The 26,846-nt window shown below is 39.5% G+C and overlaps 1 protein-coding gene across 1 annotated transcript in view; it reads left to right on the forward strand.

Annotated features, from left to right (window-relative positions):
- Window positions 1-26,846, forward strand: part of LOC112617106 (CLIP-associating protein 1) — a 304,277-nt gene that overhangs the window by 181,019 nt on the left and 96,412 nt on the right. Inside the window, exons 10-19 of the mRNA XM_025373821.1 lie at window positions 3,152-3,225; window positions 4,579-4,671; window positions 5,645-5,790; window positions 6,802-6,937; window positions 8,017-8,087; window positions 14,249-14,308; window positions 15,109-15,186; window positions 16,973-17,140; window positions 17,673-17,722; window positions 18,489-18,659. Of these exons, the coding sequence (XP_025229606.1) occupies window positions 3,152-3,225; window positions 4,579-4,671; window positions 5,645-5,790; window positions 6,802-6,937; window positions 8,017-8,087; window positions 14,249-14,308; window positions 15,109-15,186; window positions 16,973-17,140; window positions 17,673-17,722; window positions 18,489-18,659 (1,047 nt within the window). The remainder of the gene's footprint in view (window positions 1-3,151; window positions 3,226-4,578; window positions 4,672-5,644; window positions 5,791-6,801; window positions 6,938-8,016; window positions 8,088-14,248; window positions 14,309-15,108; window positions 15,187-16,972; window positions 17,141-17,672; window positions 17,723-18,488; window positions 18,660-26,846) is intronic.

The raw sequence follows: 26,846 nt of genomic DNA on the forward strand, positions 1-26,846 counted from the left end.
GAAAATTGAAACTGGACCTCCTCCTTACACGCTATACAAAAATCAACTCAAGATGGATGAAAGAGTTAAAATTTAACTCAAATTGTAAAACCCCAGAAGAAAATCTAGGCAATACCATTTAGGACATAGGCATGAGCAAAGATTTCATGACAAAGACGCCAAAAGCAATTGCAATGAAAGCAAAATTTGACAAATGGACCTAATTTAACTAAAGAGCTTCTGCACAGCAAAATAAACTATCAGAGCAAACACACAACCTACAGAATGGGGGAAAATTTTTGCAATCTATCCATCTGACAAAGGCCTAACATTCAGAATCTACAAGGAACTTAAATTTACAAGAAAAAACAACCCCATTAAAAAGTGGGCAAAGAAAATGATCAGACACTTAGGAAAAGAAGACGAACATGCGGCCAGCAAACGCATGAAAAAAAGCTCGACATCACTGATTATTAGAGAAATGCAAATCACAATGAGATACCATCTCACACCAGTCAGAATGGCTATTATTAAAAAGTCAGAAAAACAGTAGATGCTGGCGAGGTTGTGGAGAAAAAGGAGTGCTTTTACCCTGTTGGTGGGAGTGTAAATTAGTTCAACCACTGTGGAAGAGACTGTGTCAGTTCCTCAAAGACCTAGAGGCAGAAATACCATTTGACCCAGTAGTCCCATTACTGGGTATATATCCAAAGGAATGTAAATCATTCTGTTACAAAGATACATGTGTGCATATGTTCATCCCAGCACTATTCACAATAGCAAAGACCTAGAGTCAACCTAAATGCCCATTAAGACTGGGTAAAGAAAATGTTGTACATATATACCATGGAATACTATGCATTCATAAAAAGGAACAAGATCATGTCCTTTGCAGGGACATGGATGGAGGTGGAAGCTGTTATCCTCAGCAGTTTAACGCAGGAACAGAAAACCAAATACTGCATGTTGTCACTTATAAGTGGGAGCTGAATGATGAGAACACATGGACACATGGGTGGGGAAAACACACACTGGGACCTGTTGCAGGGTTTGGGGTGGGAGGAGGGAGAACATCAGGAAGAATAGCTAATGTGCTGGTCTTAATACCTGGTGATGGGGTGATCTGTGCAGCAAACCACCATGGCACACGTTTACCTATGTAACAAACCTGCACATCCTACACATGTACCCCTGAACTTAAAAGTTGGGAATAAAAATAAATAAGATAAAATACATTTTGTTCTTACAAGTAACGTGGTTCCTTGTGAGACCAGTAAGGATGTTGCATTAAATAAATTGTAGGAGATTTCTCCCATAAATTCTTCCTTTCACTCCTAATGTAGACAGTTTAGTTGTTATATACAACTCTCATTTTCTGTCAAGTTTCACATTTACATGCCAATTCCTTCCGAAATTTACCTCAGAAAAATTGTGTAGCTGCTGCTTTTAGAACCATTTTCACTGATGGCTTTAGCTTTTGCGCTCTTGGTGGTGGTGGGGATAGTGGTGGATGGGGAATCCCATGAGCCAAAAAAGATGAAGCCGAAAGGACCAAATAAAAGCTATACTTGTGATTAGCATTAAAATGCTGTCTCCTGATGGCCTCTCCTGAATTCTGAACTGGCCCTAGAATATTGGTATCTTGACCAGACCAGCATGGGACCACTCTGCCTCCTGACCCCAGCATCCGTGATAGAGGAGCTGTAGGAATGTTAATTGTACTTATTTCCAGTTCTTTCTAATCACTTTTTTGGTGTATTTTAAAACATTTTACTTTTTGTTATTGAGTTTAAATTCACATAACATAAAATTAGCCATTTTAAAGGGAATGTTTTCAGTGTTTCATCTACCTTGTAGCATATATCAATACTTTGTTCCTTTTAATGCCTGAACAGTCTTTCTTTTTTCTTGATCTATTCTTGGGTAATTTTCCGTTGCACAAACAAGGCTTAGAAAATTACTAGACTGGTGCTTTCCTTCCCATCCCGCATCCATACCCTTTCCAGAAGTCCCTGCTGTGTAGATTATGTACATATCAGCTCGGTTTTCCCTTCAGCCCTGCACTTATCCTTTTTTCCATGTTGTTTAAAACCATAGTCATGAATTTCCTGGTTTGCTCCTCCTCATCAGATACCCTAGGCTCAGGGACTGTTGTTGGCCTGTGAGTCCTCTTTGGTATGTGTGAGTACATGGTGTAGGGCTTCATGCAAAGGAGGCATTCAGGGCCTATCTGCTCAATGGGATCCGGTTTTTATGCTGAAACAGACACAGAGCACCACATCACAGTGAGTAACTATTGGCCTTTAGAGTAGTTAGCTTTTCCACGGTGTGAGTGATCTTCAGCAAGAGTGATGACACACATTTACTGCTACCTGGGATTGTCTTTAAAGCTCCTTTCTGTCTGGATAATTATCAGGACCCCGAACACCAGATACATGTGTGGTAAGAAAGTCTTAGAAAAGCAATCAGACTAATCCATGTAAATCATTAATGGGGGTTATGAAGATGACTATAGACACCAGTTTTTAAAATGTGAAAAAATCTGATAAAGCATCACTTGATTTTCATGCATAAAAGGGAGCTCAGATTAGCGAAAACAAATACTTTCTTCACATACTTTTAAGTATACAAAGCATCTTAGGATAACTTTGTAGGAGAAACTTGTAACTGATTCTTAAATGAAAAAAATGACAGTTATCATGAGTTCAAGGAAATAGAAATGTTTTCAAACTAATATAAAGTTAAATAAAACTGAAATTATTTAGGACTGGTTTGAATAGTCACAAATTTGTAATGCTGAATTCCTAGTAATTACAGTTTAAGTTATTCCCTGAAGAATTAAATTTTCTGCTTGATCCATTTATTAGGAATCTTTCAAAAGACTTGTATATTAATACAATATCTAAACCCTTTAAAACCATACCCTCCCTGCTTAAACAGGTAGTCTAAGTGACCTTAAGCTAATGTATATAGCATTGTAGAATTACTATATTTCATCTTGATATGAAGTCAGTAATGTTTGTCAATTTCATGACACTCCAAAGTTATATAAAGCCTTTCTAAAAAATAGTTCTGAATCTTCCAAAACAGAATTTTGATTGTGTATGTTTAGATTTCTTCAGTGTATGTGTTATATACATTGTTTCATATTTTTTGAAATTCTTTTTTACAGCTGCAAAAGAAGGAGCTGGTGCTGTGGATGAAGAGGATTTTATTAAAGCATTTGATGATGTACCTGTAGTACAGGTCAGTGAGGATATTTGAGTATGATTACAAACAAGGGTAGACTTTCTTCACATTTTATTTTTCAAGTATGCCTGTGTAATGTTCTTTACTAGGTCAGGTAATTTTAACTGTCAACACTACAGGAGATCTGAGGTGCAGACTAGAAAATGTTGGAGCAAAAGTCAAGGCCCAAGATCATCTTTCAGTAAGAACAGGAAAGACATTGGTTGCTCTATTATTAAGTTTATGAATCAGGTCACATAAAAGAGAAAGAAATAGGTGATGCTCAATTAGAAAATAAAAAAGGCATATTTATTTAGGGATTTTTTTTTTTTTAGAAAAATTCATAAATTTGAAGGATTTTGGTGTCTGAAAAGTTACAGAGAATGATTTAATAAGAGCTTAGTTTATACCTTGTTTGATGCTTCACTTTAAATACCTAACAGATGAAACAAAGATTATTTATAAAAATTGGGATACAGCCACAAGTTTTTGACTGCTTTGTGCCTTAGTATCATCTATTGCTGGTTGAGACTAATACTTTTCCTCAGCCTACACCGGCTGTCTGTGCTCTGGATTCCTGTGGCACTTACAAGTCTGTTATGTACAACTCTCTTTGCCACCTTCGTTGCCGTATGTGTATAAAGCAGGTAACAAGAATCTCAGTGGCCTGGGCAACATGACAAAACTTCATCTGTACAAAAGATACAAAAATCATCTGTGGTGGCAGATGCCTGTAGTTCTAGCTGCTCAGGAGAGTGAGCTGGAAGGCTCCCTTGAACCCGGGAGGTGAAGTTTGTTGTGAGCTGAGATTGCGCCACTGCACTCCATCCTGGGCGACAGAGTGAGACCCAGTCTCTTAAAAAAAACAAACAAAAAAACTATCTTGGGTTCAGGTTCATCCTTAAGTACTTGACCTGACCTTCCCAGCATACATCAAGATTGATTATACCCTATACCCTACCTGTTTTCTAAGTAAGATGTGGAGATAAATGAGAGTGTACATTTGAAAGTCTTTAAAATTATAGGTATAGTGTCATGTTATAAATAATACTAAGAGTAAGAAATGACTTAGGCATCACTGACTGTTTCCCATTAGGCTTGTTTCTCTTTGTACATGAAATCATCTGTTAAGTTTATAGTAAAGCTACGTTTGAGGCAGGGTTGTTCACATATGGCAGCAAATCTTGTGGGTACACATTTATAGTGAGAAAGATCCTCATTATAGACAAAACTCTGCAGATATTTTCTCATAGGTGTTTCTTAAAAATTAAATAATTTCTTTTATTAAATGGTCTTGACTTCATGTATTTAAGAAGTAATCTGTTTATTCTGCATGTTTTTATATTGATTGTAAATTAATTTTGCTTACAGATTTATTCCAGCCGAGACCTTGAGGAATCCATAAACAAAATTAGGGAAATACTATCTGATGACAAGCATGATTGGGAGCAGAGAGTAAATGCTGTAAGCTGTTGACCTCATGTGATTACATTTTCATAAGATGTATTTAAATATCTCATACTTTATTATGAAATCAGGGCACAACTCTAATGAATTTTAAATAGTATATATTTTAAATACAAATTATCGTATTTACACTTCACCCTTTTAGTAGAGTATCTCCTTTTATTTTTATTTTGGAAACACACCAACTTAAACCTTTATGAATCATCTAGTCTTTTAACAAAGACCTAACTGTGGAGTGTATGGTGACAGCCTCCACTCTCACCTTAGGAGAAATTTCATTCTGTGATTGTTTGCCTTTAAAGTGGCTTTTTTGTGGCAGTTTTAGTATATGTCCCCCAATATTCTTTTCTTTCTTCATATCACTTGCTAGAAAGTTGTGTCTCCTTTATTTTTAAAAGTAGATTAATGGAAAGTGGGCTGGGCGTTAAAGCGAGGGTGTGTCTGATCTGAGAAGGCTATTTTCTACTGGTTGGCTGGCAAGAAGGGAGGTGGTACCATTGCCATTGTATTGTATTTTAAATTCAGACCAGCCAGTTAATGGTTCAGTGGAGGATAATGGTTCAGGTAGGAATGCTGCTTCCTTTGGTTCATTAAATAAATGGCAGTTGAAGCGGGGTGTGAGGGGAGGTAAGCTTAGGAGGGGCTTTTCACAAGCCAAAAGTTTTTAGTTATTTATCATTAGTGTTGTAGGATCTATAAATACTTTAAGATATTTCAAATGTAAAACTTTTTTTGCAGAAATTACAATATATGTGTCACAAATACTCCAGTTAAAAATTATTTAGTCTTATTTGTGGTATGTAGATTTGTTTATTATATTAGCTAATATTTAACTGGCTGAATTCTTTTGGGAAAGCTTTCTAATCAGTTGAACTTAAACAATTATCTCTTTTGTATTTGATGGCTTCTGTTTTGTATATTCTGTGTTAGAATTGTTTTCTGTTATTCTGAATTTTCTCTATTCCATTAGCTAAAAAAGATTAGATCTTTACTTTTGGCTGGTGCCGCTGAGTATGATAACTTCTTTCAACATTTGCGTCTTTTGGATGGAGCCTTTAAACTCTCTGCTAAGGATCTGCGGTCTCAGGTAGTGCGGGAGGCTTGTATCACGTTGGGGTAAGGACTGCGACGCTCCATATTCTCACCATAAAATAGTGTCACCACAGAGCTTCAGAGATGTCTCCTTGAACTTGTGAGCTGGGTCTCTTTAATGTAACTTCTGACTAGTCTTCAAGACCCATTCCAGTTAACACTTCTGTCAGTGGTTTTACAATACTTTTTGCTCAATTATGTGAAGTGTGACAGATTTTAAATTTTATTTTATTCAGTGATATAGCTCTGAAGCCTTTATTTCAAACTTTGAAGCAGTTATTAATATGGAAAGATGAAACTCTATGAAATCCTGTTTCTCTCATTTTTCATTGATTTTTGCTGGCAGGCAATAGTGTGGTTATCAGAATGTTTGTTCCTAGAAGAGTACTGTAGTTATAAAGTTAAAGGCATTTACTGCAGTAAAATTTTATTCTAGCTATATGTGTACTGGTGATCAAAGCTAATAAAACTTTGTGTTAGAATGTATCTCAGAATATCAAAGCAGCAGCAGCAAGAGGAGGCATCACAGCTGTTTAAAGTTTTGGCTGCAGTCAGATTTTGAAGCCTGAATATTTTATGTTAAGATAAAAGAAAAAATATGAAAAAGGAGCCAAGGGTGCTTTTTCATATTTGTGTTTTATTAATATATCATCAGTTTGTTTGGTATTTTCAGACTAGTTGGGGCAGGTGGGCTGGTATCTGCCTGGAGTCCCTTCTACTTGGAAAGCCAAAGTGGGAGGATTGCTTGAGCCCAGGAGTTCAAGTTCAACGCGGGCAACATAGTGAGATCCTGCCTCTAGAAATCAAAAAGCTCCACAAAGACTAGTTGGAAATTTAAAAAAAAAACAAAAAACAAACAAAAAAACACTTTTGGGCTAAGAACTATTTGCCAAGTTCTCAACATGCACATTAGAAATCTTAGACCCTGGTCCTTTCTAGATAACTTTAAATGAAGGCTCTAGATGTTAAATGGTTTATGTGCTTCACTGTTTCTAAGAAAAATAACTACAGTCCAGTATCCATTTCTTGTTTTAGGCATCTGTCATCAGTTCTGGGGAATAAGTTTGACCATGGAGCCGAAGCCATTATGCCAACTATCTTTAATTTAATTCCAAACAGTGCCAAAATTATGGCCACGTCTGGTGTTGTAGCTGTTAGGTTAATTATTCGGGTAAGTATGTTATAGGCCATACATGAAATAAGCAAGTGGTAAATACCGATGGTTGATAAATATTAGAGGCATTTTTGTTAACATAATTATATTGAGTAATTAAATTTATTAGCATAATTATATTGGAATTTTATATATATATATATATCATCTTTTCCCCCTACTTAATTGTGGCATATGAGCTTTTTATAATCCATAATGTGAATTATGGATGTGTTATAAAGTTAATGAGGTATTGATTGTTAGCTCACTATTGGTTTAAAATATTCGAACATCCGGTGTCTGCTTCTGAGATTATATTGTATTCTTGTTACTTACATATTACTCTTAGTCTTAACCTCCTTAATCCCAGTCCTTCCATTTTAGGTATTGGTACTTGTGGTTTTGCGGTTCACCCAAAAGTTCAATTAATTGCACATAAGCACAGAAACAAAATATTCTCTTTGGTTAGATTTTCTAGGCACTTATTTGTTCAAATTTAAATAATTATCCAAGTAATTTATACACAAGTTTTTAATAAAATCTAATAGTTCACAAAGGTTTAAAATGGTTTTCCACGTTACCTCCCCACCACTTTCAAGTCCTTTTTGCCCAGAAGCAGCTCTTGAAGCTTTGAGGCTTGATGATATTGTCTAAAGTCTATCCAGAATATTCTTGATTATTTTGGTTGTTTACTTTGTATTATTAGTTCTTACTGTTCTTACTTGCACTGCCTACTTTAACTGTTAAACCCAAGGTCATTATTGGACATTTCCGTTGAAACAATATCAAAATACATTGGTCTGATGACTCCTTTCAAACCCACTCAGATCTCTACAGCTGAGATAATTTAGACCTCATAGTAATGATTGTTTTAGGCTTACCTTCATGTCATCATGTTGCCTGTTCTTAACTCTGTAAATTTTCTAATGCCTTTTGACAATATCCTGTGAATTATTTTTTTCTTTTAAAACTCACTGACATTCTAATCTGAATGTATATGTGCTATATAAGTAGATTAGTGAGGAAGTGATTCCTTTAATTTTGTTTTACTTTTGTATTTGCAAGTGTTCACCTCTGTTTTTTGTTGTTCTTCACAGCACACACACATCCCTAGGTTAATACCTGTCATAACAAGCAACTGTACCTCTAAGTCTGTCGCTGTTAGAAGGTAAATTTTAAAGGGTTTTCTCATTGTTTTTAAATTGTTTAAAAACCAAAACAAATTCCAAATCTCCGTCCATGGATAAAATTTCATGTTTAAAATGCTTAGTATTACTTAAAATCACTGCAATAAATGATTTTGAGTTGAAGAATCAAGATCTAAATATTTTGGGAAATGAATATGGACAACCTCTATTATGTTTCTCTCTGTGTGTGTGTGTGTGTGTGTGTGTATGTGTCTGTGTGAGAGAGAGTGAGTTTGGGGGCTAGTGGCAGAAGGAGAAGGGGAGAGGACCCCCTGTACATTTTTTTCCTGTGATAATCCTCCTACCTTTGTCATTGGTCTGCCCTATTCCCTGAGTAAAAGCAGTAACTGCATGCAAGAAAAAAATACCGTAAACATCAATGGCAGTAGTTTCATATTTGAAAGGTAGGTGTTGTTTGCATCTTCTGTTTAGCGATTTCTGGGATTCTGAATCTTCACTATTACTTAGTTCTGTGCAGTTGTGGGAGATATATCCAGAAGACACAGGCAAATACAACCTGGGTAACTAGCTAGGGGTTTGTTCCCAAGTCCCTGTCTTACATGTGCTGGTGAGCTGCCCTAAACTACGTGTGAGGAGTAAAGACTGTGTTATTTTAGCTCAGACCTATGAAAGAATCCTTCACTCTAAGATTTAGAGCCCGGATGACTTTTGCTAGCTGTTTGCCTTTTTCCCTGGGGTGTCATGTTGATCCTGCTGGGTTTCTATGGGTACAAGACCCTCTTAAGCATGCAGCAGCTCTGGATTTGTCGTTTTAAAATTTATTTTATTATTTTTAGCAAATTGGCCACAGACTGCCTTTTTAAAAATTTTCTTTCCTTTCCTTTTCTTCTTTTCCCTTTTGTTCTCTTCCCCTTTTCTTTTTCTTTCCTTTTTCCTTTCCTTCCTTCCTTTCTTGCCTTTCTTCCTTTATTGCTTTCCTTTCTTTTCTTTTCTTTCTTTTTTTTTTTTTTGAGATGGAGTCTGGCTCTGTTGTCCAGGCTGGAGTGCAGTGGCCGGATCTCAGCTCACTGCAAGCTCCGCCTCCCGGGTTTACGCCATTCTCCTGCCTCAGCCTCCCGAGTAGCTGGGACTAGAGGCGCCCACCACCTCACCCGGCTAGTTTTTGTATTTTTTAGTTAGAGACAGGGTTTCACCGTGTTAGCCAGGATGGTCTCGATCTCCTGACCTCGTGATCCGCCCGTCTCGGCCTCCCAAAGTGCTGGGATTACAGGCTTGAGCCACCGCGCCCAGCCTCTTTCTTTTCTTTCTTTCACCCAGGCTGGAGTGCAGCACACTGTAACCTCAAGCTCCTGGACTTCCGAGTAGCTGGGACTACAGGCACACCCCACCATGGCCCACTAATCTTTTTTTTTTTTTTGTTACTGTTTTTAGAGACGGGGGTCTTATTCTATTGCCCAGGGATGATCTCGAACTCCTGGGCTCAAGCAGTCTTCCCACCTTGATCTCCCAAAGTGCTGGGATTATAGATGTGAGCCACCATGCCCAACCTTTATTTTTTTAATTGGCAAGTAAAAATTGTGAAGACTTATGGTGTACAACATGCTGTGTTGATAATGTGTATACATTTTGGAATGGTTAAATCAAGCTCTTTAACGTGTATCACCTCACATACTTACTTTTTTGTGGTGAGAACACTTGAAATCTACTCTCAGCAATTTTAAAGTATATAATATGTTGTTACTAACTATAGTCACCATCACTATGAAGTACAATCGATCTCTTGAACTTACTCATATCTGCCTGACATTTTGCATACTTTACATCTCCCCGTCTCCCAACCCCCAGCCTCTGGGAACCACCATTCTACTTTCTGCTTCTGTAAGTCCAACTTTATTTGCTTTAGAGGTGGTACCTCACTCTGTCACCCAGGCTAGAGTGCAGTGGCACACTCATGGCTCACTGCAATCTCTAATTTCTGGGCTCAAGTGATCCTCCCGCCTCAGTCTCCCAAATAGCTGAGACCATAGGTGTGTGCCATCACGCCCCCAGCTAATTTTTAAATTTTTTATAGAGATAAGGTCTCACCATGTTGCCCAGGCTGGCCTCAACCTCCAAAGTGCTGGGATTGCAGGTGTGAGCCATTGCACCAAGCCTGAGTCGACCTTTTTGGATTCCTCCACACATAAGTGAGATCATGCAGTACTTGTCTTTGTATGCCTGGCTTATTTCTTTTAAGATAGTATTTTCCAGGTTTATCTGTGTTGTCTTAAATGACAGGCTTTATTTTGTTGTTGTTGTTAAGACTGAATAGATTCTGTTGTGTATGTATGCTGCATTATCTTTATCTCCTCATCTGTTGATGGATACTTAGGTTGATTCCCTATCTTGGCTATTGTGAATAGTCTTGTAATAATCATGAGAGCTCAGATATCTCTTCAACATACTGACTGCATTTTTTTGCGATATATACCTAGTAGTTGGTTTTAGATCCATCTCATTAATAGCTACATGAAAGACAAAAAGAGAAAAGAGGAATAATCCAGCTATCTAAAATCATGAAAAAAGAAATTTATACCTTTCACTGAAAAAATATAACTCCATACTGTGTGACTCAGGTGTGTACCCCCAGCGAATGCAATCTACCCTTGACCTAGGGTTCAGCTTCTCCTGGGGTTAGAGTGGAGCAGCTTCAGCTCCCCCTAGAGATGAGAATGTAAAGTCAGCACACCAGAGGGATGATTGTGAACTTCAGAACCTGACGAGCATCAGTTGAAACATTCCTCTCCCACTTACTCGTCTGACTCATTAGGTATAAGGGTACCCCTCTATAAGGTTTGGAGGATTCAGTCATTAGGTAAAACATTTAGTGAAAGCTTAATTTGTTGCAGCTGTGGCTGTTATTTTCATCTTGCTGCTGTTTTCATTTCGCTAATGTTAGGTTTCCAAGAGAAATTCAGAATGTGTTTTTCCTTGTGTAAGGCAAAATTTCTCCAATAAGATGACACAGATCTTTGTTGTGGAACGTTGCAGGATGTTTAGGGGATTCATCATCTTGGGCTGCCATTACAAAATACTACAGACTGGATGGCATGAACAGCAGATTTATTTCTCACAGTCTAGAGCAAGCTTGTCCAACCATGCAGCCCAGGACAACTTTGAATGCCCAACACAAATTCGTAAACTTTCTTAAAACATTATGAGATTTTTTTAAAGCTCATCTGCTATCATTAGTGTTAGTGTATTTTATTTGTGGCCCAAGTCAATTCTTCTTCTTTCATGGTGGCCCAGAGGAGCCAAAAGATTGGACACCCCTGGCCTAGAGGCTGGAAGTTCAAAATCAGCGTGCCAGCAAGGTCACATTCTGGTGAGGACTCTCATCCTGGCCTGTAGACCAGTGTCCTCCTGTGTCCTCACATGGGAGAGAGGGAGAGCAGGGTGGGAGGGAGGAGAGAGCAAGCTACCTGTTATCTCTTCTTATAAGGACACTAATCTCATAATGAGGGCCCCATTATCATGCCTCATCTAAACCTCATCACTTCCGAAAGGTCCCATCTCCAAATAACCGTCACATTGAGAGTAAGGACTTCAACATATTAATTTGGTGGGGCAGGGAGATAAAATTCACTTCATAACATTTAGCATTTCTGGCCTTTGACACTAAATATGAGTAGCACCCCACAGTCATTGTGACAATAGAAATGCCTCCACCCTCACCAATTTCTGAACCACACACTCAGATTGTTGTTTCTGTATTTAGCCAGTGGGTGTCAGTCAGAACTGTATGTCTTAATGCTGAGAGAAGTAATAGGGACCATCTTGCCCAGTCCCTCTGCCCTCTGCCCTCAGAAAGGGAGAGGGAGCTTAAGAGTGCAGTGTAAGCAAAGCAGTGCACCTTCTGTTACATATGCAGCCTGTACTTAGCTTGGTTGTGTAGAATTGGTAACAAATGGATTACACACACTCTGATGTTATCATATATATTGTGGAATTAGGAGTTCAGATACAGCAGTGATTAAAGCTTGCTGATGTTTTCCCAAGAAGCTTCATAGATGGGTTAAAAATGAGCCACATTTTGAAAGATGAGTAGGAATAAGTGCAGTAAAGAGCCAAGAAAAACCTAGACTGGGAAATGCCACAGGCAAAAAGGTGAAAGTAGAATAAACATGGTCTAGATTGGGGCAGGAATAGGGAAGGTGATGGTGAGGAATGGGTGTGTGTGTAGTTGGTGTCTTTTCCTTTGAAAAGACTTGCTCACCCCTCTGGCCCCACCACTGCCAGCCCTAGGACCAAGCTGCAGGGCTCTCCTGTGAGCTGCTGGAGCCCCAAACAGTCTAGCAATGTGACTGTCTCTTTTGTTCTCTGGGCTGTGTCTTGGTTATCATTGGATCTCCAGCATCTGACACACGGTAAAGGGTTAGTAAATAATTATTTTTATTTATTTATTTTTGAAACAGGGTCTGACTTGGTTGCCTAAACTGGAATGCAGTGGTGCAATCATAGTTCACTGCAGTCTCAAACTTCTGGGCCCAAGCAATCCACCCACCTCAGCTTCCTAAATAGCTAGGACTTTATTAGCGCATGTCGCCGTGCCCAACTAAATTTTTTTTTTTTTTTTTGAGGCAGAATCTCACTCTGTCACCCAGGCTGGAGTGCAGTGGCGCGATCTCGGCTCACTGCAAGCTCCGCCTCCCAGGTTCACGCCATTCTCCTGCCTCAGTCTCCCGAGTAGCTGAGACTACAGGCGCCCGCCACCGTGCCCGGCTAATTTTTTGTATTTTTAGTAGAGATGGAGTTTCACTGTGTCAGCCAGGATGGTCTTGATCTCCTGACCTCATGATCCGCCCGTCTCAGCCTCCCAAAGTGCTGGGATTACAAGCGTGAGCCACCGCACCTGGCCCAACTAATTAAAAAAAAAAAAAATTTTGTGGAGAGATGTCTCACTTTGTTGCCTAGGCTGATCTCAAACGCCTGACTTCAAGTGATCCTCCTGTCTTGCCCTCCCAAAGTGCTGGGGTTACAGGCATGAGCTGCTGCTCCCAGCCTTGATGTATTGAATGATTGTGTATGGATTATAAGTTGTGACTTGGGAAGATTGTAGGAAAGAAAGACTGGTCATTTCTTTAGAGAAAGATTTTACTTCTGATTTGTGTGTTCTTGAATGGGTTCCTAGGACTATTAGGATTTATTCATACAAAAATAGAAATGCTAGACTTAGGAAAAAGAAAATTTTATTTATTTGTTTGTTTGTTTATTTGACAGAGTTTTGCTCTGTCGCCCAGGCTGGAGTGCAGTGACACGATCTTGGCTCACTGCAACCTCTGCCTCCCAGGTTCAAGTGATTCTCCTGTCTCAGCCTCCCAAGTAGCTGGGATTACAGGTGCCCGCCACCATGTCCGGCTAATTTTTGTATTTTTAGTAGAGACGGAGTTTCACCATGTTGGCCAGGCTGGTCTTGAACTCCTGACCTCAAGTGATCCGCCTACCTTGGCCTCCCAAAGTGCTGGGATTATAGGCATGAGCCTCTGTGCCCAGCCAGAAAAAGAAAATTTTGTAGAGGTAGAACCTGAAGTGGTGATGTAATCTAAATTGTTTTTGTACACAAATCAGACCAAGAAAAATCATAAAAGTGAAAAGGCTTAAAGAAGAATGCTGAAAGGTTGGTCAGAGGAAAGCATAGTAGTTGGAGAAAATCCATTGTAAGCACTACTTAGGGCCTCCTTAGCGTGAAAATATAGAGAGCACTTAGTTTTTCAAGGTACTTTTAACTTTTTTTGTGCAAAGCATTTTCTGAAATTAATGCAAAGACCTGATTCTGTCGTGTTTCTTGATCTTCTGTGCATGCGTACATTTTCTATTAACATATTACTTAGGATAGTGTAAAAACGAATGACAGTGGTAAGTCCTTTTAGTGATATTGCCATGAAGTGCAAGCTTCTGATTGGAGAGAAATGCTTGGATCCTAGCCCTGTGTCCCTGTGGTACCAGTAGGTGCTTCATTACTTTCATTTGCTTTGGTTTTTAGTCAGTTCTGATTCATTCTTTATGTTCTGTTTTTCTAATCACAAAAATCAGAAGAAATTTACTAATTATAAAAAGCAGTATTGGGTCACTTAAGAAAAATGCTGTTTCATTTTCACTAAAATATATATTAATAAGTTGTGTATTTCTTAATACTTTTTAGGCGCTGTTTTGAATTTTTAGATTTGCTTTTACAAGAATGGCAGACACATTCACTAGAACGGTGAGCATCTGATTTGAAACCATTTTTCCCTCTGAATTGAATCTTGAGAGTGAATGCTTTGGTGAGTGGTCCAGCTGGCTTTCTGTAAGAATGGAGGAATATATGCGTTTGTTTTCATGACTACGTCTGTTGTTTTACTGATGTTGGTCACATAATATTCGCAGACACTTTTAGTGAATTTCATTGGTTGAAATACTACTATGTCCGTGTGCATTCTGACAGGTGCAGAGCCAGTAGAAACTCTTACTGACTCTGGCCCTGCTGCTTGACATCCCCTTCAGTTCCCATGAGGTAACTGTTTAAAGTTGCTGTTAGTAGACAAGTTGTAGCTGTTAGGTCCTTCAAGGAATTTCATTCATTTGAAAGTTTTCTTTTTCTCCCTCTGTATTTGATGTAGACAGCCTATTCAATATTAAGGTCATTATCTCATAATTTCCTTAGAAACTAGTTCTGATATGAAAAACACAAGATTTTGTTTTTGGGGTTCATAAAAGATTGAGCTGTAAGTGCAAATTTTGAAAAATCAGCCTTTGTTTTTTAAAAAAATCCCACAAGAGAATAGAGTTATGAAAGTCTTTAGGTATGGGTGGGTTGGAGTGGAGCTAGGGTGTTGGGGCAGGGCTGAAAATTAAAGGATTGTAGGAGTGCTCTGCTTTGCCCAGCCACCTGGGAATTGACCAGCCTTGGCACAGAGACTCCCAGCTCCATGTTGCTATTTGGAAGTTATTTCTCCCACCTGGTTTCATCCGCATTAAACCATACATTTATGATTGTTACTGCTTTCTTTTCTAAATATCTAGACACATATCAGTATTAGCTGAAACAATAAAGAAGGGAATACATGATGCTGATTCCGAAGCAAGAATAGAAGCCAGAAAGTAAGTTTTTATTGTACCCCACTTTTTAAATTAACTTCTTCTGTATTTCACATGAATTATATGGATTGCCTTATTAAAAACTTGTTAAGTTACTTGAACATATTTGTTAACCATGAATTTTAAACATGACCCCCAATAGGCCATTTTGGAATATTTCTGTCTTTTTTAAATAACATCACTCAACCTTGTGAATAAACAGGACTGAGGGAGACAAAAGAATGCTCATTTTTACATTCATCACAAATTATCACATAGCTCTGGAAGGCACTTGTATACATGCTGCATGTATTCATTTATTCATTAAGCCATATTGTAATCCAAAGCTGCTTTAATGATTTACCATGAAAAATCGTGGCCACAGGGAATTCTCTTCCTGCAGTCACTTCTTTGCAAGCATCTGTGATTCCTTGGTGTGAATCATATTAAGGGGAGCTGAATTGACCTAATGCCTGGGATTATCACAGTGATAACTTGCTGTTTCTGTCTCACAAATGAGGTACTTTTGCCATTAGAACTGTTTCCTCCAATCATGTGGGCATGGCCTCTGTATTTGTTACCTCCTTGGAAATTTTTTTTTTTTTTTGAGATGGAGTCTCACTTTGTCACCCAGGCTGGAGTGCAGTGACACAGTCTCGGCTCACTGCAAGCTCTGCCTCCTGGGTTCTCACCATTCTCCTACCTCAGCCTCCCCAGTAGCTGGGACTACAGGTGCCCGCCACCACGCCTGGCTAAGTTTTTGTATTTTTAGAAGAGTCATGGTTTCACCATGTTAGCCAGGATGATCTCAATCTCCTGACCTCATGATCTGCCCGCTTTGGCCTCCCAAAGTGCTAGGATTACAGGTGTGAGCCTCTGCGTCTGGCCTTGGAAATAATTTTTGCTACTGTGACTGTAAATACCAGAAGTTTGATATTAAGACATTCTCTCTTGGGCAGTGCATCGATAACTGCTGCCAATGTTGCATCTGTGGTTTTTTTTTGAATTTACTCTCATAGTTGACCAACTCTCCTAATTGATACATGCTAAAATCTAATCTGCATCATTATGGTTTTGCTTAGCTGCAGTGATGCATCCTGATCTAGTACTTGTTGATCTTTGACTGCCTTCACAGTTAAATTATATTTCACTTGTTTCTGAGCTTATTATAACTATGAAGTGTTCGTGCCAATTTTTTCTTGGCTGGTTTCTACCAAAATAAGTGACATAATTAGTCATTGCTGAAAACTGTTAGGAATGGATTTGTTAATGATCTGTTTATGCTGTTTTTATCCTTGTATTGGACCCTTCCCATCCCCGGCCCATTTTTTTCTTGGTCTTTAGTCTTAATGTGATACCGATTTCAAGTAGCTCAGAACATTTTAAAATTTTTCTTTTGCACATGTTACCTAAGGCAATTTTAAATATTTTATATCAAGAGATGTGTAATTGAATTTATAATAGCTGCCATTTTAATGAGCCTGTCCTGTGTTCTAGGTATAGTCCTAGATGTTTAGCTGCACCTTCCCTAAGATTCCCCAGTTTTGCAAGTTAGACTCTTTAATTCCCATGTTATAAATGAGGCTGACATTGAGAGAGGGTAAGTGACTTGCCCATTGTCTAAAAGACAGTAAAATTGTGAGGCTGGGATTCGTACCAGGTCTCCTTTGTTCACCCTCTCCTCCTGCTACTATTAGCAGCTAAACTGAGGCTTCCAGTCCTTGAAAATCCTCTGTGGTGTACTCCAGAGTTCAGCGAAAGACCTGTGTGGATCCTTGGATTAGAACAGGATTTTGTGTGTTTCCTCTAGATGTTACTGGGGTTTCCACAGTCACTTCAGCAGAGAAGCAGAACACTTATACCACACCTTGGAGTCCTCCTATCAGAAAGCCCTGCAGTCCCACCTGAAGAACTCAGACAGCATAGTGTCTCTGCCTCAGTCAGACCGCTCGTCTTCCAGCTCTCAAGAGAGTCTAAAGTAAGGGATTCATCTTTGCTTATCATTCTCGTGAGAATTTGTGTTTCAAAGTTTGTCGCATGAGAACACAAATTCTAGCTATGTTTTTACATGTGTGCTTGTTACAACACCCCCTTACTTCAGGTAGATCCTGGTGCAAAGTAAGATACCACCACGGAGTGGTAAGAAATGGGTTGCTTTGGTCTCTGCCATACTATTTTTCAGTTAAATTGATATGGCAGTCCTAGAATACAGTTTTAGAGTAACGTAAGTGAATTATGGAGTAGTGTGAACTATACACACCAGTGCTTCAGAGAGTCTTCTCAGAGGATGTAAGTGTGAACCTGGAGACAAGTTTGGAAATGGAGGGCGTTCAAACTCCGTGAATTAATATATTGTCATCTCTGCTCTGTGTTTGATTTCTGTCTGTAGTGACTATGTCACTCTCTGTGTTTGAAATAATTCTTCATCGTAATAATTTCCTGTTGTAGTTTGTATTTGTATTAATTCGGATAAAGTACATGTAATAAATAGTATACATCTTTACTTTTAGTCGTCCGCTGTCTGCCAAAAGAAGTCCTACTGGAAGTACCACATCTAGAGGTGAGACTGACAGCCGCGGAGAAGGCCTGTTCTCGGCTCTGGTGGTCTGTACGTGCAGCTGTGAGAGGCTGCCCAGGCACGGGAGGCCGGCAGCCTGCTCTCAGTTCCTTCTTAGGCTTGAACATAGCCTGCTGTGCCCTGCTCTGACTCTCCGGCAGAGCTCCGCTTTGTCAGGGCCACTCACTGCTGAGGACAACATTGACGGGGTGACTTAGGGTTGAAGCTCTGTGACCTTTTCTCCCCACCTCCCCTGCATGTTGACACTGCCACAAACTGCACCTCCTGTCTCTGATCCTTTGATGAGACAGTGAAGACATCTTGGTGGCATTTTGAGCAGCAGCAGCAGTGTGGTGGTGGTTAGTGGTGGGAGAGTGGCGTGTTCCAGAAGGAGGAGGGTGTCTAGGTAAGAGGGCGTGGCGCAGTTATGTCATTTCATGAGGAGACTCCATATACGTGAGCATTTTTTCCTTATCTCACTTCTTCATAGCAAGCAGAAACATGGTCCGTTTCCTTGGGGTTTATAGTCTTCGATAACAAGAAAACAAATGTAATTGATACATTACAGTTGAGGTCACTTTTAGTTTCCTTCAGCATTGCCTGAACTCTCTTCTGGGACCAGGAAAAACTGTTGGTCAGTTTTTTATGCTCCAACATTTGTTAAAACGTGGTATTTGTTTTCAGGAAAGCAAAACAACATCAAACTTTAGCAGTGTATTTTCAAAATTCTATGTAGTCCTTATTCATATTTCCTCCTTTATCACTAAAGCTTCTACAGTTAGTACCAAATCTGTGTCAACGACTGGGTCCCTCCAGCGATCTCGAAGTGATATTGATGTGAATGCAGCAGCCAGTGCCAAATCCAAAGTCTCCTCATCTGCGGGCACGACGCCTTTCAGCTCTGCAGCAGCTTTGCCTCCAGGGTCATACGCATCCTTAGGTAACCACACCACTGTCACCCTTTCCCTCCTGCACTGCTCTGCGAGAGATGACTCTTACCTCTTAGCAAAATACAAAAACCCATGATTGAGGCAAGTCTCACTGTTGCAGGGCTACTGTTTAAATCTAAGTAGCTTTGTGCGCTTGCTGCTGATCAGCCAGCTACCCTTGTTGAGTGTCCCTTTCTTTGGTGCATCATCCGTTTTAGTGATGAGTAAGTACACAGTACATGCGTGCTCAGAGGGTGGGTGGCACTGAGCACATCCTTTCCTCAACTCTTCCTCCTCCTCCATGGCAAGCCCAGCCACCTCCCATATTGTCAAAGCTAAGTTTTTTCCACCTCTGACTCTGGTGGGAGCAGAGCCAGCAGGTTCAGTGAGGAATTCACCAAAGGTAGTGTAGTTAGGTATTTCTCAATTTGAGAATATAACCAGAGCTGGTAGGGATCATTGGATTGGGTTGTGGGGAATGGCAGGAGGAATCTGAAGGAATGTGATGAGCTCATGAATCAGCATAATCCTGTCTGTGCAAACGAGTGTTGTCCTTCCATGTATCACTTTGGGAGGAGCATGCCTTCTGAGGATTGCCCAAAAATGTTTTAAAAAATTACTTTCAAAATTTTTACTATCTCACATAGTGACAAATCAGCTACTCATATTTTTTAGCAAATGCTTAACACGTACTATGTGTCAGGCTAATTGTTTGTTTCGTTTTGTTTTTCTAAGAGCCAATTCATCCAAAGCCAGAATCTAAGGATTTAGCTGGATTGGTTCTAGTTTAGATTTTACGGAAATGAACAAAATTTAAACTTCCTGAAATATTGAGGTGGAGTTACTCATGTAACTTTCAAACAAATTCCGGAGTCAGTTCTAAAACTAATGTTCAGAAAACGTTTCCAACGTTGGAAGTACAGTGAACAGATAGCATTCAGAGAAGATTTTAGGGTCTGCCATTTATTAGCTCTGTGACCTGGAGCAGGCCATGGAATCTGTAAGTCTATTTTCCATACCTGCAGATTACTTGTAATAATAGCCACCTAACTCATATATGAGGCAAAACAAAATTATATAAAGGTTCTTTATAAACTATTGTCCTGTAAGGTGGAAGACAGTGTGATTGTGATAGGAACATTATTAATTTGAAAGATACGTGTTCTGGAACATCTGCTCAGTCAGTCTTGTTTTTATGGAAATACCTCATACACACATGACAATTGAGAAGAAACAATGTCATTCAGAACTCTCTTTTTTAAATCGTTTTAACTATTCCAACATTATGTAGGAGTGTTGTCCATATGTAACCATTGAGAAGAGAAAGGAGAAGTAACAACTCTTCCCTCCTACGCTGAATTAGTTCTGTTAATTTTAGTTCAGTTTTTCAGTACTTACCTATGCTTTAGTATATTAGATCCACCTTTAGTATTTGTAATTAGTGTTTGTTTCATTGCTGGAAAAAGTGAGTAAAAATCAGCCATTAAAATACTCAGTGTTTTTGTTTCTCTGTCTGTATTTGGAGTGTTTGAATATGACTGGTCTAGACTTCCCCCAGTGCTAGTGAAAGCCCTCACATCTTTTGGTATGATAATATGGAACTGACCCTTCAGAAGCACTGATGGTAAGTTTTCAGTCAAGTATTAACCTCTTCAAAGAACGAGACTGGAGTATTCAAATTCTCTGTTTCCTGAGAATTCTACCTCAATTTCCCTTATTTTGTCCCCAAACGAAAACACCAAAAAATTGAAATATGACACAATCCTAGTGAGAATTTGTTACAGTTGCTACTTAGGTTGACACATGACATCTTTGCAAAAGTGTAGCATTAAAGCTGATGATCCTTTTCCAAACTTCTAGAGTCCAGACACATGAGGGAAGACATGGAGTACATAGGCCTGGACTCAGGTACCATGCTCGACAGCTTTCGCTGCTGGACGTGTAGTTGGGATAGGCATTGCTAGAGCAAGCTTCTCTGAGCTTCTTACTTGGCTCTGCCCTTTGGGTAACTCTTCAGTATTTTATCTTCTAGTTCCTCCTCTCTGCCCTGTTCTGCTGGTACTTTCTTCCAAGAAAAAGGAACTCTTAAGAGGATTAGAGTTGGCTAAAACAAAAAACAATCTTTCTTTCAACTGTGGCACTACCCTGGGTTGCCCTTCTATGTTTTATTTTCCAAAGGCAAAAAAACCATTATGCTATGTCAAGCTAATTTCAATACAAGGCACACTTACTTGCTTCAGACTCTGCTTTGCTGTTGAACTTGTTTCCCTTTTAATTTTGTTTTAAATTGTACTTTTGCTTTTTTAGTAGCTAATAACATTTGGCTTTTTAATTTTTTGAATGTTACTAACTGTTCCCTGTTATCCCTTCCCTTGTTTTTTAATTTGCTTAAAGATGGTACTACCACTAAAGCGGAGGGTAAGCGGTTTGTTTCTGTGATTGAGGTGTGTCTCACTTTCTCTGGTCCTCTGTTCTCACCGAGTGTTGCCCAGTACCCACTTGTCCTCACCAAGGTCCCTGCATGAGATGTTGCACGCTGTCCCTCCTCCTCTCTTTTCATTCTGTCTCCATTGGGTTTTTGCCCTACCTCTACCTAAGTTCTCCTTCCCTTTCTTGTTCAGTCTTTGTTCTTGTGAATTTTAGCACTAAAGTATGCTGTGCGTGGTTTTTCATGCTGAGTCCACACTCTGGGGAGGAGCGTCGATGTCACACTGTGTGCTGCTGTCCTCATGGACTGCCTGTCTTGGGTTTTATTACTCCTGAAGCACTACCTTAGCTTTTGTTTCCTTTTCTTTCCTTTTGTGCTTTTGTGGGCCTCTCAGGATTTGCCTTTCCTGTTTTGAAAGTAAATTTCAATGTCAATTATTCAGACTAAAGGCTGGTAAACGTTTTCTAACAGGTAATTTAAAGAAATTTAAAAAAAATTTTTTTTCTCTCCTCTAAAGGTACTACTGACTTACATGATGCTATTTTTTATTTGTCTCATGGACACACGCCCCATTCATTTATTTACTCTCATTCATCCCCTCATCAACCATGTATTAAATGCCTTCGATGTGCCGTGTTCTGTACTACACACCAAGGATATAACAATGCTGAAAGAAATAGGCATATCCAAATCCATTTTATTTTCTTTTTTATGCCATTCTCAAGAAGCTCTTCCTATTTTTGCATTACCTTTAGAATTTTAGACATAGTTGTTTTAGTCTCTGCAGGTTTTTGATAAGTGCATATAAGACTATTATTCCTTTGCTAGATAGAACGCGTGATAATGCTTTAAGTAATTGAAATTTAGAGGAACAGTCTCTGCCTAAATAGAGGCTTAGACCCACCAACCTTCAGGATAATTACTTAACAATTAGGAAGAGCTAGTTCATTTTCGTATATTATTTAGTCGCCCCAAAGGGCTAGCAGGCAAAGTTGGCTGGGTTTAGCTTGATGTGTGCAGCTCAGTTCCTTTAATCCATGTGTTACTTTCTAAGGACTCATAAAGGAAAGAGAGGAATGGATTTTTTTTTTTAAAAGGTGAACATGGTCCCAAGATCAGTCTTTCTTAAATTTATCACATCGTGAGAATTACTTGGATGCTTACTAAAAAAATACTCTTAGCTCCTTCCCCCTGAAGATGCTGATTAAGTTTGGAAGGAACCAGAGAATCTGAATTTCTACTCAGCCTCATTGGTGGTTCTTAGGGTTGGACAAGTTTGTAAAACAAAAAATTTCCAGAATTAAAATAAAGACAAGAAACCTCTGTCCCGATGAGCACGTCATGTCTGACAGCAGAAGGCAGAGGCTGGTGTGATTGAAAAGCTGGTTGATAATTTTCTTCATTTCTTAAGCTGATATGGGCAAATTTATGTTTCTCCTCCCCAAAGAAACAATCCTGAATGTTTTCTCAGCCTTGCTGGGAGGGGAGTAGGAGAGTGGAAGAGAATAATGTAGATGAAATGGAAAGCAAAGACGTTACATGGGAAATTATATGTTTTTCCAGAATGTCCTGATTTCCATGCCTATGTAACAGAATCGAAATCAGCCTGTTGTTCCACCCAGCCCTAGAAGTTTTTAACCTTTTTTTTTTTCCCCATCAGTTCCACAGTCCTGAGTAAGGTCAGAATTGCCGCCTCAGTTATTGCACAGGAGATTAACTCTCTGGTTTTCCTTCTGCTGGGAGAAATTGCTTTTCTAGAGAGCTCAGATTCCGACAATAGAGACCCTTGCTGGAGAAGCACAGAGAGTGTCAGTGTTTGTGTACTGGGGCTGCACAGGCTGTGCCAACACCTGGCTAGTCAAGGCCTAGAGGGACCCGTGAGTCTGAACACTTCTAGGTTGTCATTGTTCTGTTGGTTTCAGCAGTGAGACTGAGAGAGCCTGTTCTGTTTAGAAACGCCACAGTGGTTTTTAGGTAAAGTCTGCAGGAAATGTCACTTGGTGCCTTTTCAATATGAGTTTTCCATCTGCATTTTTGGAACCATTATGGGCCTTTTAAAAATTTATTAATAAGTCTCTTAAATATTTTATAATCTAGCTTATGAGACAAGATGATTTTAAAACAGTTGTATGCTCTAAATTAAAAACTTACAGGGTGGGTGTAGTGGCTCACCCCTGTAATCCCAGCAGTTTGGGAGGCCAAGCAGGTGGATCACCTGAGGTCAGGAGTTCGAGACCAGCTTGACCAACATGGTGAAACCCGGTCTCTACTAAGAATACAAAAATTAGCCAGATGTGGTGGCATGCGCCTCTAGTCCCAGCTACTCAAAAGGCTGAAACAGGCCAGGCACAGTGGCTCATGCCTGTAATCCCAGCACTTTGGGAGGCCGAGGCGGGTGGATCACAAGGTCAGGAGATCGAGACCATGCTGACTAACACGGTGAAACCCCGTCTCTACTAAAAATACAAAAAATAAGCCGGGCATGGTGGTGGGCGCCTGTAGTCCCAGCTACTAGGGAGGCTGAGGCAGGAGAATGACGTGAACCCCGGAGGCGGGCCTTGCAGTGAGACGGGATCGTGCCACTGCACTCCAGCCTGGGAGACAGAGCCAGACTCTGTCTCGAAACAAAACAAAACAAAACAAAAGGCTGAAACAGGAGAATTGCTTGAACTCAGGAGACAGAAGTTGCAGTGAGTGGAGATCATGCCACCGCATTCCAGCCTGGGCAACAGAGCAAGACTCCATCTCAAAAAAAAGAAAGAAATTTAGGCAGTACATTTGAGTTTATTGGCAATTTTATTACTATAGTAATTGAGAAAAATATATATTCCTTAGGAGCTATTCATTGTCTACATCAAGGAATCCTAACACTTATGGCTAATTAGAAAAATACTTTTTGTAAAGAACAAAAAACTCAACTTCTGGATGAAAGTTTATTTTTAGGTTATTGTCTTCAGTATATTATGTTCAGTAATTTTGGAGATTTTGATGAGGGAAACATAATGTCTTTTATGTTGCACATGAGGAAGTTTATGATTAGATTGTCATATGGTAAATGAATGCATTCTCATACTTTTTAAAAAAGCTATTATGCTTAGGAAAAGCATTCATATTTTTCCCCAAATAAGTAACTTTAAATGAAAAGTTACAGTGCTTGGAATGGCCTGTGGGACTGACAACCATTGTTTGTTTTGGGTAATAATCATGTTTATTAAAATGTTGTCAAAAGCCATATCAACTTAACTTTCGGTGTTTTTAATTAAGATTACACAATAAAAACCATATAGCCTTGTCTTCAGGAAAAAGAACTTAGATTTTAGTACAGTTTTACTGGGAAATAAAATGTAAAAAATTATCCAAGAACTGTAAATTTTAGGTAATTGGTCTTTTTATACAATGGGAAAAGTACACATGTCTATATATTGAAGTAAAAGGGTGTTAAGCCTCTTTTAAATTTTTAAAATATGAAGGATTTTTTTTTTTTTTTTTAAGGCAGGGTCTCATCTGTCACGCAGGCTCTGGAGTGCAGTGGTGCTATCACAGTTCACTGCACCCTTGACCTGCCAGGCTCAAGTGATCCTCCTGCCTCAGCTCCCTAACCTGCCCATCAGAGGTGGGGAGCTGGGACTACAGGCATGCACCACCATACCTGCCTGGCTAATTTTTAAATTCTTTTGTACAGATGGGGTCTCCGTATGTTGCCTAGTCTGGTCTTAAACTCCTGGGCTCAAGTCATCCTCCTACCTCAACCTCCCAAAGTGCTGGGATTACAGGTGTAAGCTACCATGCCCAGCAGGAAATTATTCTTTTGGGGAGAATAGTCATAGGTAGCGAAATTTAGAAATGATCAAGTTCCTCGGTTTTGGTTCTATGAAAGATGTCAGTGTATGAGTAAAGGCTGGTTTAATTATGCCCCCAAGCAGTGAAATGTACAACAGATAGGTATGCCAACACGTCCCAGTGTGATGAGAACGGAGACTTACTTTGAAGACCTTTTAATTTTATAATCTGTAATCTGGGAATTTGCTGAAACATTTGAAACATGCAGGGAACAGAAAAACCCTAGTGACATGAGGCTATTTAGTGGTTTTTCATTTGCCTAACAAGGAAATAGGGAAACCAGGCCCACAAACTAGACTTGGTACACAGGCTGAATTTCTCCTGGTTTGGAGTCTTTTCTAGAAGGAATGGCAATGTGAGTGAAAAAGAATCCTTAGGAGCAGTATTTAAAAGTCATGAGATGAATGATCTTTCTTTATTCCATGAAAGTTGAAGGCTTTGGGAGCCGCTGTGGCTCAGGCGGGTTGCCCTGGGACTCGAGGAGGCGAGGCTACACGTTCGAGGCCAACCTGGTCAACACTGATTTAAAAAAAAAGAAAAAGAAAGTCGAAGGCTTTGCGCTCCTCTTACAAGTCTTTGTTTTCCTCTGAGTCTGGCTTTGCTCTGGTTAGGTTTGTTTATTGTTGTGTATCTCGTTCATCCCTCCCTCCAAAATTCTTTTTGCCGTACAGTTCTTTACCTCTTTTTTTTTTTTCTGTTACTTGTGCTGACTTTTTTTCTTCCTTCACATCTATCTGCTTGTCTCTGTTACTTAATAGATCATAATATAGAACTGAAGTATATTTTTACTGTTTGTTGCTTTATTTTTATTTATTTATCTGTATTTTGAGATAGGGTGTCACTCTGTCACCTAAGTTAGAGTACAATGTCATGATCATGGCTCACTGCAGCCTCGACTTCCCAGGCTCAAGTGATCCTCCCACCTCAGCCTTCCAAGTTGCTGGGACTACAGGTGTGCAACACCATGCCTTGCTAATTTTTTGTGTTTTTTTGTAGAGATAGGATTTCACCGTGTTGCCCAGGCTGGTCTCGAACTCCTGGAATCAAGTGACCCTCCCTCCTTGGCCTCCCAAAGTGCTGGAATTGCAGGCGTGAGCCACTGCGCCCAGCCTGCTTGTTTCATTTATTGAAACTTTTTTCCCCTAATTACCACAGAGCATTTTATGTCATCTTTTAAAAACGTACACAGGTACTCATAGTAATATTACCAAATCAATAGACTGAAAACAAAACAAAATGAAACAAAAGACACCTCTTCCTATAAAATAAATATATATCTGAGTTTTACACAACAGAGACCCTTTAAGCTGCATAGCTGTGTTCCCAAAAAAGTAAGGAAATGTTCAAAACCAAGAGGTTCACAGACTGGAGTGACAAGCTTGAAGTGATTTTTAAGGCTGTCCCCGAGGGCTCAGTTATTGATGTGAATAGCTAGACACACAGATCACAAGACCTTGAGTTGACCCAAGGTGAAGATTGAGAGTTGGCATTAAGCATTGACAAGGGGCTATATATCCATGACAAGATGGACAAGTGAGAAAAACAAAACAACACAAAAACTCCTCTTTATCTTCAAATTGATATGATGTCTGTCTTGACTTTGCCTTAGACAGAGGGGGGAAAAAACCCCTAATCTTTTTTCATAATTTGTAACTAAGCTCTCTACTCACACAAGTTGTGGTTTTAAATTTACTTCACCTGTGGTCTTTGGAAGACTCCAAGCTAATGAACTAAAGTAGTTTGTGTTTATAGCCCCCAAGGGTGCTTGCCAGGAACAAACATTAAACTTCTGTAGCGGAAGCGGCTGTCAAATCTAGTTCCTCGGGTTTCCTGCAGATGGAAGTCAGCGAAGTAAGAGTTCATATGCTGAGTTATATCCATTATGAGTAAGAGACAGCAGAGAAAAAGAATAAAAACAGAATGTACCCTT

This window comes from Theropithecus gelada, unplaced genomic scaffold (assembly GCF_003255815.1).
Source record: "Theropithecus gelada isolate Dixy unplaced genomic scaffold, Tgel_1.0 HiC_scaffold_15883, whole genome shotgun sequence".
Lineage (NCBI taxonomy): Eukaryota > Metazoa > Chordata > Mammalia > Primates > Cercopithecidae > Theropithecus > Theropithecus gelada.